Source organism: Microtus pennsylvanicus, chromosome 6 (assembly GCF_037038515.1).
Source record: "Microtus pennsylvanicus isolate mMicPen1 chromosome 6, mMicPen1.hap1, whole genome shotgun sequence".
NCBI classification, from domain to species: Eukaryota; Metazoa; Chordata; class Mammalia; order Rodentia; family Cricetidae; genus Microtus; species Microtus pennsylvanicus.
The window spans coordinates 125,685,737-125,704,644 of NC_134584.1; the positions used below are offsets into that span (position 1 = coordinate 125,685,737).

Here is an 18,908-nt window from a genome sequence, read left to right on the forward strand (position 1 = left end):
TGTCGGGGGTCACACACTGGGAAGCACCGCGCATTCAGAGCTCAGGGTTCCGGGGTCTCTTAGACCATGCTGTGACAGTTCAGCTAGAGTCTGACTCGCCAATTTCAAAGTAACTTGAAATCTAAGTTTCTAAAATAAATAGGCTTATGGGTTAACCGACCGAGCCCATCCCGCATCTCAGTACACTTGGCACGGAGCGGGGCGGCATGCGAGGACTGGCACCTCCTACTGACATCTATCCACAGACACTGACCACGGTCTGCAGCTTACAGACAGGGGACCACACACAGGAACCTTGGAGCTGAGGAGTCTTACACACTGGGACCCTTGGAGATGAGAACCTCTAGGAACCATACAGACAGGAACCCTGGCATGCTGGGACTCTTTCAGGGAGGGACCTTTAAAGACTAGGACTCTCTACACCAGGATTGGAGCTGAGGAGTCTTACACACTGGGACCCTTGGCGATGAGAACCTCTAGGAACCATACAGACAGGAACCCTGGCATGCTGGGACTCTTTCAGGGAGTGACCTTTAAAGACTAGGACTCTCTACACCAGGATTGGAGCTGAGGAGTCTTACACACTGGGACCCTTGGCGATGAGAACCTCTAGGAACCATACAAACAGGAACCCTGGCATGCTGGGACTCTTTCAGGGAGTGACCTTTAAAGACTAGGACTCTCTACACCAGGAAGGCTGCACAGGTGTCACCTGGAAACCTGTCTAAAGGTCACACTCGTCAGGCCTTACTTCAGATGACCTGAACCCAGAAATACGGGGGAGGGCCCAGTAATTTGCACCTGGTAACATGCTGGAGCACCCCAACAAATACAGCAGTTGGAGAATGCCAAGGGGGGACCAAGTGAGACTAAATTTCTGCACAATCACAGGAATCCACTGAGAGCATTCTTTAATTTCCTGAAACAATTCGTGTGCTATCTTAAAGTATATCCATTTCAGGAAACAAAGGATTCGGCCATGCTTATACAGGCTGGCCTTCCCATGAGGCCTGAAAAGGGGCTGTAGGATTCACTAAGATGGGAGAACACGCACCTGATTTCCTTCTAGGACTTCCATGATCAAGATATAGTTTTCCCAGAACTTTAGAAGCTCGTCTTTTTTCTTCTCAGACCACCAGAATAGGCTTGGATCTAGGAGAGTTTCAACAGGAAAGGAAAATAAATCAGTTCTTTAGCGATGTGGTTAAGGTCTTCATCACAGCTATTCTTAACTCAATTCCAGTGACACCAGACAAGGCACCTGCTAACCTGGGAGGGGATCACTTAAAGGGCTTGAGAAACTCAAACAGAAATTTGTTGTCGAATACTCCTTTACCCTGTGTGAAGACTGTTTAATAAAAACTAAACGGTCAATAGCCAGGCAGGAGGTATAGGCGGGACTTCTGGACAGAGAGAACTCTGGGAAGAAGGCAGAGTTGCCAGCCAGACGGAAAGGAAGCAGGATGGGCAATACAGAGTAAAGGTAACTGAGCCATATGAAAGAATGTAGATTCAGGGCTGGAGAGATGGCTCAGAGGTTAAGAGCATTGCCTGCTCTTCCAAAGGTCCTGAGTTCAATTCCCAGCAACCACATGGTGGCTCACAACCATCTGTAATGGGGTCTGGTGCCCTCTTCTGGCCTGCAGGCATACACACAGACAGAATATTGTATACATAATAATTAAATAACTATAAAAAAAGAATGTAGATTCAAAGATATGGGCTAATTTAAGTTATAAGAATTAGTTAAGTACAAACCTACGGTAAGGTCGAGCTTTCATAATTAAAAATAAGTCTCCATGTCATTTTCTTGTGAACTGGTGGCCCAAAGCAAAACCTTTCTACAGAACTTCTGTCTAATTTTACTTTGTTGTTGTTGTTTGCTTGATTAACTACTCTGAGCTTGAATTTTTGCTTTTATTTGGGTTGAGGGATTTTTTTGAGGGTGTCTATCTCAGCAACAGAAAAGTAACTAAGACAGACGACAAGTCCAGAGGTCCCAAGTCAAGAAGAGAAGCAGAGACAGCCAGGGAGGAAGTCACAACTGACAAAGCTCATGGAAACTTCCAAGTGTGTTGCACACAAGTGAAAGAGGAGACTCCAGGAGGCTGGGGACCTGAACCCCAGGAACCTCCACGGGGAAGCCACAGGCCACCCTTAAGCAGGATCCAGAATCATCCCAACTTCCCAAAACCAACAGTAGAATCTCCAGCTTCTCAAACACAGCTGGATGAACCAAGGCCTTTAAACTTGGATGCAAAGGAGCCTCGTTTGTGTGGCAGGCAGTGTGTTGTCACATAAAATTTGGATAGAAATGTCTCCCCCAGCTGGAGATGGGCTGATCAAACCATCAGTCGAGCTATAGGGACAAAACGAAGATGTGTAGACCATCTCCGCTCTGCTTTGGAAGCAAGAAGCCACATACGAGCATTTCTGCCAGAAAACGAAATAACATATAACCCACAAACCCCCGAACATTCAGGGGCCATCAGAGAGCACAAGGCCAAAGGACAGGGCCGCAAGCACCATACGGTAAAAGTACAGCTGACAAAAATCACGAGACTAACTCATGGGAGTGCTCCAGCGAGAAAACCCAATTTGCAAAGCTCTGGGACTATTTGTCTTTGGACTAGCCGCTGCCACTTCTGTAGAACCCTCGTGAGGCCACCGTGTTCCCCGTTCCATAGTGGGATTCATCCCAGGAAAGCCAGCAGTGCATTAATTATTGGGCATAGCTCCCTCATACACTGCATACTGGATGACTTTCCACGGCTGTATGATCTTGATATACAGAATACATACCAGGTGCCCTGAACTCCAGAAAAGACCAGGAGAAAGGAAATGATTCTCACTCAGGCATCGTCCAGAACCAAGTTGTCCCTTGGCCTGGAGACCGGAAATGCCAGGCTCCGGATTTTACGCTATAGATGTTATCTCTGGGGCTCAAAGATTCCATTCCCTTTAATTCAGCCAGCAAAAATGCCAATGCGCACTCTGGTTGCCACGGTTACTACAATGCTGCGTCTCCAGTAACTGGGAAAGGCAGCGAAAGAACTGCTCAACATTTATCAACTACAAAGTCTATCTTAACAAGCCACACATGTGTAATTAACACACACACTCCCTCTGTTAGACATCACAGCCTTCTAATTCACCCCTTCTCAGGTGTGCCCAGGCGCTTCACAGACTGGGGCCTGCTTTGCCAGTCTCATCTGTCTGTGGCCCTAAAGAGTGCGTGCCTGGTGTCCTCGCTGTATCACAAAAAATTGTCAATTGTGTCTGTGTGGGATCCAGAGATCATCATGGGGGAGAACACAGGAGGAATAGACGGGACACGGTGAGATTTATGTGAGCTGATCTGTTCCTTCACCCTCGGATCTCTCTAACCAGTGCTCACTGGCTACAGCATCCCTCCTGGATCCTGAGAGGTTTGGGGTGCCATAGCATACACACACAATAAATATAATAAAAAGTTCAAATGGAAATGACAGACGTGATAACCCATGTAGAAATACCATCATTGAGGCCCGTGCTTGCAAGCCCAGCTGAGGAGGCAGAGGCAGAATGGGAGATGAAAGCTTAGGATCCCTGGTCAGCCAGTCTAGCTAAACATTGAGTTCAGGATTCAGAGAGAGGCCCTGACTCAAAAAATAAAGTGGAGAGTAAGGAAAACATCTTCTGTTGACTTCTGGCCTATAAACACAGTCCAACACATACACGCGAACACACACATACACGTGCACAAGCACGCACACACGCGTGCAAACATTAACAAACCCTGTTCCTACAGTTCCCAAAGGGAATGTCAAGAGACCAATACTTAATTAAGTTCCTCAAGCTTCAAGCGTTAACTTGGGACACACCGTCTTTCTTTAGAATGATACAGGTGTCGACCCTTTTTCAATCAGGATGTCAGGGAATGGAGCAGGCTTGTGGTACAGATCACACTACCACCATGTGCAGTATCCCACCCTACTCTGGTTCCCAAAACTCAAGCGGAAATCGCTGTAGAGGTGCCAGACGCAGGTGGTAAATCAGGACGAGGTTGATGACCCTTGAAGAGCTGGTTTGGGGAAGCTGGGTGGAGCTGGGGCAAAGAGACAAGCAGGTACCAGGCTGGAGAGATGGCTCGGTGGCTAAGAGCACTTAATGCACTTCTAGAGGACCGGGGTTTGGTTCCCAGCACGCACAAGAGGTAGTTCACAACCGCCTTTAACTCCAGCTCAAGGAGATCCGATGCCCTCCCAGGCACCTACACGCACGTGGTACACACAGGAGCACATACTTTGACATAATTATGTTTAGAAAGAGAGAAGTGGATACCCATTGTGTCCTGGGGACCGCAGGTACAGTCCATCGCCAGCTCTGCAGACACCCGCACAGCCCTCTGCAGCAGGTAGCGCGCGCGCTTGCGCGTGAGCGCGTCCTGTGTGCAGCCCAGTCCAGCCTGCACGGTTCTCCAGAAGCGGCCGCGGAGGCGCGCGTCGAGGTCCTCATGGCGCGCACGAGCCGACAGTAGTTTCTCGGCCAGCGCGCTCAGCACCAGCAGCTCTGGCCCAGTGCGGCCCTCAGCTCCGGGTCCCGGGGAAGCCAGCGCGTCCCAAGCCGCGCGCAACGCCGGTTCTGCACTCTGTGCCAGCGCGGGCAGCAGGCGCGCGCCCACCGCCGGCGGCGCGTCCCCGGCCAGCGCCAGCTCCACGGACGCGCGCGCCAGGCGACGCAGCAGCGGGGCGTCATCGAGGGCGCGCAGACACGGCGCCACGGCGGCCAGAAGCTCCACGGCCGGCACGTTCGGAAGCTCGCGCAGCGCCTCCTCGGCCAGCGCCACTGCCAGTTCGGGCCCTGCCAGGCGCGCGCACGACCGCAACGCCGCGCTCGCCGCCCGGAGCACGCGCGGCCCCGCGGGCCCTCCACGGGGGGACGCGTGCAGCCAGGGCACCAGGTGGCCCCTGGCCACCTCGTGCGCCGCCTCGGCCAGTCCGCCGGCGTCCGCGCCGCGCTCCTCCAGCCGTTGCAGCACCAGGCGCAGAGTCTCCACCCGCTCCGCACTCGTCTCCCCGCCGCACAGTGCCCCCAGCAGCGCGCAGGGCTCCCGGCTCTGCGCCAGAAGCGCGTCCGCCAACACACGCTCCATTGCAGGGGGAGCCGACCCCGAGCGCGTGCGCCGGCAGCTCTATGCGCGAGTGCGCGTGCGCAGCGAGAGGTTCCCGCCCACACACTCCCTCCTGGGCGTGGAACCGTCTGTAGTTCCTTCCACTTCGATGAGGGTCCTAGAGCCCTAGGGTGTAGTGCCTCCTGCCACTCTGTCCCTTACAGTTTTTAGCAAGAAGAGTGGCTGCAGAGACGTTCGCTGTAGTATTACACCAGTTCCGGGGATCCTGATTAGGAGAGGTCTGGAGCCGAAATTAGCTAAGAGGCACCAAATTCACATAGATGTCCATCGCAGTCCCCCAATCTGCTCCTTTCAAAAACGCTCCTTTGAGCTACCACAAAGACCCTAAGACAATGGATACAAAATGCACTCTGGATTTACGTGTTGAAAATAAGTCATGAGGGAGATGAGATGGCTCGTTGGGCAAAGTGCTTTCTCTGTAAGCATAAGAATCCGAGTTGGAATCCCCACAGAGGGGTAACTGCCATCCCGCGTGATGGAGACAGGAAGATCTCTGGAGTCGCTGATCAGCCAGTGTGGCTGAGGTCAGTTCCAGGTTCAGTGAGAAAACCTGTGGCGTAGGAACTAGTTGGGAGCAGGGAGTGGTGGCACACGCCTTTAATCCCAGCCCTGGGGAGGCTGAGGCGGGAGAACTACCGGGAATTCGAGGTCAATCTGGTCTACATTCCAGGACTAAGAAGAGACACCTCGTCACAAAAACAAACACACACAAGGTGGAGGAAGACACCACACATCAACCCCTAGCTTCTACACACACACACACACACACACACACACACACGGTGTGAGCCCCCACCTCACATGCTGATACAATACAAATGATGACCCTACCCGCAGAGATGCTCAAGACCACTCCCACAGGGCATTTAAACTGCCTCCCCCGAAACAGACACGTGGTTTTCCGGTCTCTCTTTCCCATCTCCTCTGGGGGTGGGGGATGGGGGGAGGACTGGAAAATCATCCAGGAGAGAGTTCTATCCTTTAAACCTGGGCTTTTTAAATTTCGTTTGACTTGATCTGACTTGGATTGCTGCATTGGCGAAGAGGCTTACGGGGTGCAGAAACTTTTCAGATACTTCACAGTGCCCTCTGCTGGATCCCGCTAGCAAACTCAAAACCAGGCTTCCCTATGTAGTTCTGTGTTTCTCACAGTCTCCACTGCCTGATTCAGACTCAGACAAAGAAGACCTCTCATCTTGACATGCACATGGCTGCTTTCGCTCCTCACCGAATCTCAGGTTTAACTGAAGAAGTGATGTGGATTCCCTTTGTTTTTCTAGGTGTGAAGTCTGCCCCTTAGTCAATGAGGGAGACTCAGCCCCACCATCAAATAGCTTGACGTAAAATAATATGAATAGTTTTAAAGTTAACTGATACTACAAATGAAAGATTTCCTTCGTGTCTCAGTCGTTCCGTTTGCCTTTGGCAAAACACATAAAAGATTCCATTTTAAACCTATTTAGAATATTGGTAAATATGTATTGCTTAGTCCATGGAAAGTGGTTAGAAATACCATTTCTCTCATCATAAACAGATATCAAGCATAAAATGTTTTTTTAAAAAAATAAGTTTTGAGCAGACACTTAACAAAGGAAGATGTAAAATGATATGTGCTTGCAAAGGTATCTGACATTTTTAATCATAAGACAAATGTGCATTAAATCCACAAGGAGACAGCCACCCTTTCATGCCTACCAAGTGAGGGCTGGCAAGATGACAAGGGGTAGAGGTGCTCACTGCCAACACAGACAACCTGAGTTGGATCCCACGTGGTGGAAGAAAACTGACTCTTCTTGCCAGCTCTTTTCTGACCTCTGTGCTGGGACAGTGTGGCACCCAGTCCTGGGCGCACATTCTCAAATAAATACAGTACAATAAAGTTCTAAACAGTATTTTAGAACGCCAAATGACAAGGGCCAAGGACGGAAACTAGAATGCTTTTGCATTACTGGCAGGCAGGGAAATGTTAGGATTGCTTTGAAATACTGTTTCCCATAAAGATACAATATATCCACTTTATGATGTAGTGAGCACACATCCCCATGCCCCTCCCAGAGTGTTTAAATTGTCTCTAGACTTTAAAAGTCTTTGTAGGAAGCTGCTTTTCGCAACATTAAACTTTGTTTTTTTTTTTAACATTAAACTTTGTAACAAGCTAAACCTTCCTCCTCAGAGGACCCTGGATGCACAAATAGCCATTTACAAGATAAGGCCATGGACAAGTACAGAGAGCTGATCACTCATCTCTGCCGAGTTGTGGATAAGTGTGAGATCTCCAGCAGTGTTTGCATCCTGAAGATTCCCTTTGCTGACATTCAAACACCAGCAAAGCGCCTGTTGTGTTAGAGACGAGGATTGCAGTAGCCCGTGGAGAATGTGGAAGGTCCAGGACCCGCCGGCAGGGAAGCTTCTAGGGCAATATTTTAATTGGATTCAGGTGCTGATTACACAATCTAACATTTGTCAAAAATGCCTTGAACCCTTGAGAGCTCTGACTTTCATTCTGTATAAATTTTATCTTGATTTTTAAAAATGACTTCTACAAAACAAAAAGTAAGTTGGTCTGTGTGTTTGATCTTTTTTACTCATAGACTTAAGCCTGGTAAAGAACATGGCTTCCAGGCCAACCAGGAGCTGATAAAAGCAGCCATTTTGATAACCTGATAAGCTGATCCCTTTCACCTCTCTCTCTCTCTCTCTCTCTCTCTCTCTCTCTCTCTCTCTCTCTCTCTCTCTCTCATGTGTAAGCATGAGTATGCGCATTTGTGTGTGTATGCACACACACGCATCTTTGTGTATATACACATAGAGGTCAACCTCAATGCGCTGTTCTCCAGGCCCTATCCTTGTTTTTTGAGGCAGGGTCTCTCACCAGTTTGGAGCTTGCCAAGTAAGCTAGACTGGTTGGTCGGGAAGCCCCAGGGGTCTGCCTGTCTCCACATCCTTAGAGCTGGGATTACACTTTCATGCATATGGGTATGTACGTGTACAAAGATATAAATACAACCTGCTGAGCATGTTTTTGGTTTCAGGGATGACCACTTTATATTGGATAGCCAGTTTGGGGACTAATACCCCGAGAGGCCAACTCCCCTCTCCACACAGTCATTAGTTACCTGTAGCTCTTTGTCTAGAAGTGAAATTCCTCCCTCTGCCCGGTCTTCTTTCTTGAGCTGCTATCTTCCTCTGGGATTCCTTCTCTTTCTTCCCTATCCTTTTGTTTGCTGTGCTTCCCTAGCTCCACCAGTGCCCTCCTTTCTTTCTGCCCATGTTTGCAGAGTGCCATCCACTGCCAAGCTCTGATTCTTTTGTTTTTTTGGTTGTTTGCTTTTCATTCTGTAAATGTCTCCTGAATAACTTGGTTAAAGCCATAGTCTTGGGGCTGAGTAGCCAGTTGGTAGAGTGCTTGTCTAGAACGCATGAATCCCGGGGTTCCATGCCCAGCATCACATACACCAGAGTGGCAGTACATGCCGATCTCTAATCCTTGAACTCAGGGGGAGGGGGTAGAGTGGGTAGAGGCAGGAGGATCAGGAGTTCCAGGCTGTCCTCTGCTGCATGTTGTTTGAGGCCAGTCTGTCTCAAAAGCCTTACTATAGATTTGATTGGCCTCCCTCCGAATGGTCATGATGAATATGTCTCCTGAGCATTCTCTCCCGGAGCATCCATCCAACTGTCAATAAGACATCAACCTTAGACGACACTCACTCCACTCTCACAGCCCACCCTTAGTGCTGTCCTCCTTCACTTCATCGTTACTGCTTTCCACCTGTTTAGGCATGAATTGCCCTGCAAAGGCACACATGTTGAAGGAGTAGTCCCCGGGGACTGGATTGAGAGGGTTCTGGTCTAGCGAATGGATGAAGCTGCTGATGAGGTCCCCATCTAATGGTATGATGGTGGAGTCCCCATCCGATGGCAGTGAGGTGAGGTCCCCATCCAGTGGCAGTGAGGTGGAGTCCCCTTCTGATGGCGGTGAGGTGGAGTCCCCACCCGATGACGGTGAGGTGGAGTCCCTTTCTGATGGCGGTGAGGTGGAGTCCCCATCTGATGGCGGTGAGGTGGAGTCCCCATCTGATGGCAGTGAGGTGGAGTCCCTTTCTGATGGCGGTGAGGTGGAGTCCCCATCTGCTTGGGATGTGGTGCCAGCTTTGTCAACTTGAAGAAAGTGCATCACTGGTCACTGGCAGTGTGTCTCTGAAGGCTCATCTCTGTCCCTCTGTCCCTTCTTCTAGTTCTCTCTCTCTCTCTCTCTCTCTCTCTCTCTCTCTCTCTCTCTCTCTCCATGAAATGAGCACTATTGTCCCATCACACCCTTTCACCTTGATATTCTGCCTCACAGCAGACTCAGAAGAATTGGGTCATCAAGCATGAACCCAAATGACTAGTACACAATGGGCACAGTAAATTATTGTTAACAAAGGAGCTAAAAATGTATGGGTGTGACGTAGTGGATTGTAGGCCAGCAAGACAGCTCAGCAGGTAAAAGCGCATGCTGCACAGACTTGAGGAGCTGACTTCATCCTCAGAACCCACAGGCAGCTGTTGGGGAGGTGCAGGGTGGAGTGGCTGAATTGCAAATAAGGGTGTTCTGACCCTTTCCACCCTCCTTAGTCTGACCCTGTGACTTGCTAGTCACAGCTGCTTCTGATGAAGACGATGCTGACATTCCACAACACTATGTTGGTCTGAGAGGCACGCGGAACGGGAAGCCCGCTGGAGAAATGGTTTTTAAAATCTGGGGTGTGTTTGTGTTCTGGAATGCAGGTCAGTTGCATAATGAAAAACAAGCCCAGAAAGGAAACCCTATCTAGAAGCTGGAATTTCGTTGGCCAGAAGGTGGCGCTGTTGCCAACGCCGAGTCCTGCTCAGCTACTCTTGGAAAGAGTGACGAAAACAATCACACCTCAAGTCTGCAGCGGGAGGTTTCTGCGCTTGCTTCTGAAAGGGCAGGGCTGCTGGGAAAGCGGGGATTGGTGCCTCCAGGCCTTCCCAGAAAGTCACAACTGCTCGCTGAGCCAGAGTGCGCTGTGCGGCAGAGGACTGCTCTCGCTGTCTTGGGCCACGTAGGATCTTGGGACCTGCCACCAGCTCGCTCACACACACACACACACACACACACACACACACACACACACACACACACCACAGTACAAGGCTCATCTCCCCAGAGAACCCTGGTAAATACCGACAGTTTCCAAACTTCAGTGCTGAAAGAAAAACTCAGTTTCCTAGATGCTGTTACGGAAAAGACGTTTTCAGCCAAGAAGTTCAGCTTAAAAACAGTGGTAATTTTTCAATTGGCCATCTCTGATCCTTCTCACCGTGGGCAGTTTTCTTTCCAAATTCAACGTTGCTCTTATCAGCTAATAACTGCTTCCTTTTGTCCTTTCTGGACTCTCTCCTCTCCTTGCCTCTTTTATCCTCCTCCTTTTCTTCTCCCACCCTGCCACCTTCTGTGACAGGGTTCCGTGCAGCCCAGGCTGTCCTCAAACTCACTAGGTAGCCTAGGATGACCTTGAACTTCGGATCCTCCTGCCTTCAGCTCCAGATCGCACACCACATTTGGAGATGTGTTTCTGAAGAAGCAGGTGAAACCCATTTTGCAAGCCTATTGTTCTGTTAGCTAAACAGGGCTGCTGGGAGATTTATCTTTTCTGTACGAAGCTGTCAATCAAGATGAATATATTCTGCATCTCTCCATGGCCCTGCTCCTGTGCACCTTGGCTGTGACAGACAAGCAGTTCCACCCCCAACCCCCAACTCCACCTTCCCCTGTGCCTGCACCTGCCCAGCCTCACGAAAAAGATAGGCACCTTTGTCAATCGTCCGGAAATAGGAGCGAGACAGGTGGGAGGTGTCCTAGTAGAGACACGGGGGAGGAGGTGTCCTAGTAGGATGTATAATCTTTGCCTATCCAAGAGGTGATTCAGCAGCGCCACCTAGCGGCTACCTTGGAAATGGCCCCTTCCCCTCCAGCCTGATAAATGAAGACCGCAGGACTGGAAAGAGGACTCAATGGGTATGAGAATTTGAGCTTTGATCTTAATATGAACATATCGGATGAACATATATGCCTATAACCCCAGAATCTTGAAGAATGAGTCAGAAGGACCTTGAGTGCAAGGCCAGCCTTTACCACAGCAAGACCATATCTATAAAAATAAACAAATAAATGTTGAGAAAAGAAATTTTATTTTTGAGACAGGATTTCTCTGTGTAGCCCTGGCTGTCCTGGAATTGACTCTTGTAGACCAGGCTGGCCTCAAACTCAGAGACCCACCTATCTCTGCCTCCTGAGTGCTGGGATTAAACGTATGCAACACCACCACCAGGCTTTGGGAAAACACCTTTTAAAAAAAAGCATTAAATAACCTTAAATCTGACCCCCCAAAAATGTGGTAAATTGAAGGCATCTGAGGATGGCCCTGAGTTCTAGATCCTTCTACCTTCACCTCCTAAGTGCTGGGATTACAACCTACCACATCCAGCAGGACATTTTCTTTTGCGCCAGTGGCAGTGGTGGCTAAAGATGTTTTTCCTTTTGGCTGACTCCAACTTTGGGATGCTCTGGTCTCTGAGTGAATGCTGCATCGTGCCTCCAGGATGCTCACTTGGCCTCTATGCTATGTCCTGTATATATGTGTCTGTGGGATCCTTTGGGAACATCCTAGCCTGCTCAGCCCTGCCTCCTCATGAAAGACGGCGGGGGTGGGGGGCACTCTACACAAACCCTAAGGTTTGTGGCCTCTGGGCCTTTGACAGTAGTCTATTGGGACAAGGACTCTTTACTCAGGAACTCCTGTGAGACAACCCAAGAGGCCTACGTGGCTGGGATCCTTCAGTTATTTTTAGTGTCTTTTAAAAGATGTAACAGGCAGACTCCTGCAAAACCTCATTTTTTTCCTCTGCTTCCCTCAGGCAGAAAATTTCAATCCTTAACTTTTATGCTAAATGACACCGTGCTTGAGAATGGATCTCACTCACTCTCCTCCTGCATGGCTGCCAGATTGTCACACTACTGAGGGTGCAACGGGAGCAAACCCCACAGCCCTGGTTCACTCCAGCGGTCACACTGGAAGTCGTGGGGTCCCTGACTGTGGAAGCCTGAGATGCTAAGCTAGCAGGAAAGCGGGCGATGTTGTGGTAACACCAGGATCTAAATCCCAGCTCCCAGCCCGTGTGAACACAAATGTGAATGGCTGCTAAGCTGGCCTCTAGTTCATCTCAAGAGGTATACTTCATCAAATTCAAGAACACATCAGAACAATCATCCACCATGATCAAGTCGGCTTCATCGCAGAGATGCAGGGATGGTTCAACATACGAAAATCTGTCAATGTAATCCACCATATAAACAAACTGAAAAGTAGAAACCACATAATCATCTTATTAGATGCTGAAAAAACCTTTGACAAAATAAACATCCCTTCATGATAAAGGTTGTGGAGAGAGCAGGGATAACAGGAACATACCTAAACATCATAAAGGCACTATACAGCAAGCCAACAGCCAACATCAAACTAAATGGAGAGAAACTCCCAGCGATTCCACTGAAATCAGGAACAAGACAAGGTTGTCCACTCTCTCCATATCTATTCAATAGAGTTCTTGAGGTCCTAGCTAGAGCAATAAGACACCAAAAGGAGATCAATGGGATACAAATTGGAAAAAAAGTCAAACTCTCACTATTTGCTGATGATATGATAGTTTATATGAGTGACCCAAAAAATTCTATCAAGGAACTTCTACAACTCATAAATACTTTCAGCAGTGTAGCAGGATACAAGATTAACTCAAAAAGATCAGTAGCCCTCCTGTTCACAGATGATAAAAGGGCTGAGAAAGAAATCAGAGAAACATCACCCTTCACAATAGCCACAAATAGCATAAAATATCTCAGAGTAATGCTGACCAAATAAGTGGAAGACTTGTATGACAAGAACTTTAAATCTTTGAAGAAGACACAAGAAAGTGGAAAGATCTCCCATGCTCTTGGATAGGTAGAATTAACATAGTAAAAATGGCAATCTTACCAAAAGCAATCTACAAATTTAATTCAATGCCCAACAAAATTCTTCATAGATCTCAAAAGAATGGTACTCAACTTCATATGGAAAAGCAAAAAACCCAAGACAGCCAAAACAATCCCGTATAGTAAAGGAACTTCTAGAGGCATCACAATCCCTGACTTCAAACTCTACTACAAAACTACAGTACTGAAAACAGCCTGGTACTGGCATAAGAACAGACAGGAGGACCAATGGAACTGAATCAAAGACCCAGATATTAATTCACACATCTTTGAGCACATGATTTTTGACAGAGAAGCAAAAAATATGAAAAGGAAAAAAAGAAAGCATATTTAACAAATAATGCTGGCATAACCAGATATCAACATGTAGAAAAATGAAAATAGATCCATATTTATCACCATGCACAAAACTCAAATCCAAGTGGATCAAAGACCTCAGCATAAAGCCAAACACACTAAACTTCATAGAAGAGAAAGTGGGAAATACACCTGAATGCATTGGCACAAGAGACCATTTCCTAAATAGAACCCCAGCAGCACAGACACTGAGGGAAACAATTAATAAATGGGAACTCCTATAACTGAGAAGCTTCTGTAAAGCAAAAGACATGATCAACAAGACAAAACAGCAGTCTACAGAATAGGAAAAGATCTTCACTAACCCCACAACAGACAGAGGTCTGATCTCCAAAATATACAAAGAACTCAAAAAATTGGTCATCAAAATAACACATAATCTACCAGGCGGTGGTAGCATACGCCTTTAATCCCAGCACTCAGGAGGCAGAGGTAGGCAGAACTCTGGGAGTTCAAGACCAGCCTGGTCTACAAGAGCGAGTTCCAGGACAGGCTCCAAAGCTACAGAGAAACCCTGCCTCGAAAAACAAAACAAAACAAAAAAAAAAAGGATTAAAAATGGAGTACAGCTCAACAGAGGAATCTAAAATGGCTGAAAGACACTTAAGGAAATGTTCAACATCATTAGTCATCAGAGAAATGCAAATTAAAACAACTCTGAGATTCCATCTTACATCTGTAAGAATGGCCAAGATCAAAAACCCTGATGACAACTTATGCTGGAGAGGATGTGGGGTAAACAGAACACTTCTGCATTGCTGGTGGGAGTGCAAATTGGTACAGCCCTTTTGGATATCAGTATGACAATTTCTCAGAAAATTAGGAAACAACCTTCTTCAAGACCCAGCAATACCACTTTCGGGTATATATCCAAAGGATGCTCAATCGTGCCACAAGGACATGTGCTCAACTATGTTCATAGCAGCTTTGTTTGTCATAGCCAAAACCTGGAAACAACCTAAATGCCCCTCAACAGAAGAATGGATAAGGAAAATGTGGTATATTTACACAATGGAGTACTATTCAGCAGAAAAAAATAATGACATCTTGAAATTTGCAGGCAAATGGATGGATCTAGAAAACATCATATTGAGTGAGGTAACCCAGACCCAGAAAGACTAAAATATCATATGTACTCACTCATAAGTAGCTTTTAGACATAAAGCAAAGAAAACCAGCCTACAAATCACAATCCCATAGAACCTAGACAACAATGAGGACTCTAAGAGAGACATACATGGATCTAATATGCATGGGAAATAGAAAAAGACAAGATCTCCATGGGGACCATGGGAGAGGGTTAAAGGGGAGAGGAGAGGAAGGGAGGGGAGCAGATAAAAATGTATAGCTCAATAAAATCAATAACAAAAAGAAAGGAAAATAACCAAAAAAAGATATATACTCTTTTTAAAAGATTCATTTTTGTGTGTGTCCGTGTGTCTGTGTGGAGGTATGAACACATAAGTTGTAGGAAGCCACAGAGGTCTCTGACCAGGCTGCCCCATGTGGGTGCTGGGAACCGAACTCAGGTCCTCTGTAAGAGCAGTCTGAACCCTTACTCAGCTACCTCACCAGCTCTAAGGCTTAGAGCCCCTGGGAGAGGCTGGGGAGATGGCTGAGTGGTTACACGTGTGTTCTGCTAGAGTTCAATTCCTAGCACCCATGTCAGGCGGCTCAAGGTGCCTGTAACTCAGCCTCAGGGGCTCTTGCACCTTCCTCTGGCCACTGCAGGCACCTGCACACGAGTGTGCCATTTATCCACACCAGCATGGACACACACACAATTCTAAATAAAGACAACCACCCAAAGCACATCCTGTGGACCTGTAAGGTGTCTAGCTCAGAGGTGCTCCACTTCAATACCTTGTTCAGCCGACATCATTAGGAACTCCAGGAGAGGGGGGAGATGGCCCAACAATTAGGAGCACCAGGTGTTCTTCCAAAGGACCTGGGTTCAATTCCCAGCACCTGCATGGAAGCTGTAACTCCAGTTCCAGGGGATCTAGCATCCTCACACAGACATACATGCAGGCAAGACCCCAATGGACATTTTTTTAAAATCTTTTTTTTTATTTTATTTATTTTTTATTTATTAAAGATTTCTGTCTCTTCCCCGCCACCGCCTCCCATTTCCCTCCCCCTCCCCCAATCAAGTCCCCCTCCCTCCTCAGCCCAAAGAGCAATCAGGGTTCCTTGCCCTGTGGAAAGTCCAAGGAACCCCCACCTCCATCCAGTTCTAGTAAGGTGAGCATCCAAACTGCCTAGGCTCCTACAAAGCCAGTACGTGCAGTAGGATCAGAAACCCATTGCCATTGTTCTTGAGTTCTCAGTAGTCCTCATTGTCCGCTATGTTCAGCGAGTCCGGTTTTATCCCAGGCTTTTTCAGACCCAGGCCAGCTGGCCTTGGTGAGTTCCCTGTAGAACATCCCCATTGTCTCAGTGTGTGGGTGCACCCCTTGCGGTCCTGAGTTCCTTGCTCGTGCTCTCTCTCCTTCTGCTCCTGATTTGGACCTTGAGATTTATGTCCGGTGCTCCAAAGTGGGTCTCTGTCTCTGTCTCCTTTCATCGCCTGATGAAGGTTAATATTCAGGAGGATGCCTATATGTTTTTCTTTGGGTTCTCCTTATTTAGCTTCTCTAGGATCACTAACTATAGGCTCAATGTCCTTTGTTTATGGCTAGAAACCAAATATGAGTGAGTACATCCCATGCTCCTCTTTTTGGGTCTGGCTTACCTCACTCAGGATAGTGTTTTCTATTTCCATCCATTTGCATGCAAAATTCAAGAAGCCCTTGTTTTTTACTGCTGAGTAGTACTCTAATATGTATATATTCCATACTTTCTTCATCCATTTTTCTATTGAAGGGCATCTAGGTTGTTTCAGGTTCTGACTATTACAAACAATGCTGCTATGAACATAGTAGAGCATATATTTTTGTTGTATGATAAGGCCTCTCTTGGGTATATTCCCAAGAGTGGTATTGCTGGGTCCAGGGGTAAGTTGATCCCGAATTTCCTGAGAAACCGCCACACTGCTTTCCAAAGTGGTTGCACAAGTTTGCATTCCCACCAGCAATGGATGAGTGTACCCCTTTCTCTACAACCTCTCCAGCAAAGGCTATCCTTGGTGTTTTTTACTTTAGCCATTCTGACAGGTGTAAGATGGTATCTTAAAATCTTAAAAGAAAAAAGAAGAACTCTAGAAGAGGTTGCAGATATGGCTCCGTTGGTAAAGTGTTTTCCTAAGATGCTCGAAGTCCTGGGTTCAGTTCACAGCATCAGATAAACCAGAGGATTCCTGTAAGCACTGCACTTGGGAGGCAGAGGCAGGAGGGTCAGAAGCTCATGGCCAGCCTTAGCTACACAGTGAGTCACAGGCCAACCTGGGACACATGAGGAGGCAGAGGCAGGAGGGTCAGAAGCTCATGGCCAGCCTTAGCTACACAGTGAGTCAGAGGCCAACCTGGGACACATGAGGAGGCAGAGGCAGGAGGGTCAGAAGCTCATGGCCAGCCTTAGCTACACAGTGAGTCAGAGGCCAACCTGGGACACATGAGGCCCTGTCTCTAGTTTAAAAAAAAAATCTCTAAAAGGGAGTCTGGAAATGTAAGTCACTGTAGATTCTTTTCTGAGCTTGCAAGGGGCCCCAGAGGGGCCCCAGAACCCACACACAAACCTTCTAAGAGAAGTGGGTCACTTGTCAACAGAGACATGAATTTTTCATTTGCTTTCATTGGCTGCGCATGCCGTGAAAGTCAGACAGCTGAGAAACCCCGTGGAAGCAACTGGCTGCTTCCCTCAGTAGAGCGTAAACCTATCCCCCTTTTTATTCTGAGTATTGCCCAAGCTATGGTAACACTAAGTGATTAATCCAGCACCCAAGGAAACCCTGTGGCCTTCATCTGGGCTCAGTAGCGGTTCACCATCTCTCCCCTCCCTGTGGTACACGCGTAGAAATCAGACAAACACACATGTTCACATAGCTTGAGCCATTTGGAAGTCAGTTGTGGGCACCACGGCTCTAGGTGCTTCTGGATGCATATTCTCAGAACAAAAACATTCCCCATCCCAGCGGCACGATTGCATCCAGGAAAGCGAACACTGACACGTTAAAGGATCATATTCAAAACAAAGTAAAATGATGGTGGCAAACCAACTTTCATCATTGATGAAGAACTGCAGGTGGTACAGTCCGTGCAGGATGAAGTCAGAGAGCTTCGTCAGAATATAGGAGAAACCTGGCTTCTTCGTGCTCCTCCCCCTCCCTCCCTCCCTCCCTCCTTCTCTCCCTCCCTCCCTCCTTCCCTCTCTCCTTCCCTCCCTCCCTCCTTTCCTTTTCAGTGCTGGGGATGGAGACAGACCTGTGCATGCTAGGCAGGTGCACTGCCGCTGAACTACACCCCAGCCCCAGACCAGCTCCTTGTGTATGGGTGAGGGTCCCTGTGCAATGCCATCGATTGGCACAAAGCCAACAAACTGTATGGTGCCTCTAGAGGGTCAAAATTAACTGACCACGAAGGGTGTGTGGTGGCGTGGAGTCCGTGATTTGTCCATGAAGAACCCATGAGTAAATATGCCGGATTTTACAGACCATGGGACTCTCGTTACGACAGATCTCCAGCCGTGCTGCTGAACATAAAAGTCACCACAGATAATGTCTGGAGGGAAACATAAGGTTGTGTGCTGATAAATCTTTATTAACAAACAGGTGGCGGCAATGTATTGCCCAGTGGTTGCGGTTTGCCCTTCTCTAAGGAATGTGTAATCTTCCATCAAAGCACAAACTTTCACCAAGAGATACAAAAACAGGGCCTCGAGATGTGGCCCATCTGGTGGACCGATTGCCTAGCACGCATAAAGCTGAAGGCTCAAACCCCAGAACTATAGAAAGCCAATCATGGTGGGGCTTGCCCGTCATCCCAGCACTTGGGAGGTGGAGGCAAGAGGCTCAAACTTCAAGGTCAGCCTAGGTTACATAGTGAGTCGGCGGCCAGCCCGAGCCACAGGAGTCTCTGTCCCCTCAAAAAAACACCAATAGAGCAAACCTCTAAAATATTACTAGGATGCCCTGAAATCCATATGGTAAAGCATTTTTTTGTCTGTTTGTTTGCTTTTTGAGGCAGGGTTTCTCTGTAGATTTGGAGCCCAGCCTGGAACTCTCTCTTGTAGGCCAGGTTGGCCTAGTAAAGCATTTTAAACATAGATTTTAATTAATTTCTCAAGAATCTCAAACATGCTTACAATGTATTTTGATTATATTCATCTCATCGACCCCCCAACTCTTCAGATCCACCCCTACCCTCACCCTCTCCCAAATCATGTCCTTGACTTTACTTTGTTGCC

The 18,908-nt window shown here is 47.8% G+C and overlaps 1 protein-coding gene across 4 annotated transcripts in view; it reads right to left on the bottom strand.

The window, feature by feature from the left end:
* Tarbp1 (tRNA guanosine 2 -O-methyltransferase TARBP1) overlaps positions 1-5,149 on the bottom strand; it is a 56,272-nt gene extending 51,123 nt beyond the window's left edge. For all 4 annotated transcript variants that reach the window (XM_075977701.1, XM_075977700.1, XM_075977702.1 and 1 more), the window contains exons 1-2: positions 4,324-5,149; positions 1,055-1,152 (exon numbers count right to left, since the gene is read on the bottom strand). In XM_075977701.1, the coding sequence (XP_075833816.1) occupies positions 1,055-1,152; positions 4,324-5,134 (909 nt within the window). In that variant the 5' untranslated portion in view covers positions 5,135-5,149. The remainder of the gene's footprint in view (positions 1-1,054; positions 1,153-4,323) is intronic.
* Between the last annotated feature and the right edge of the window lie 13,759 nt (positions 5,150-18,908).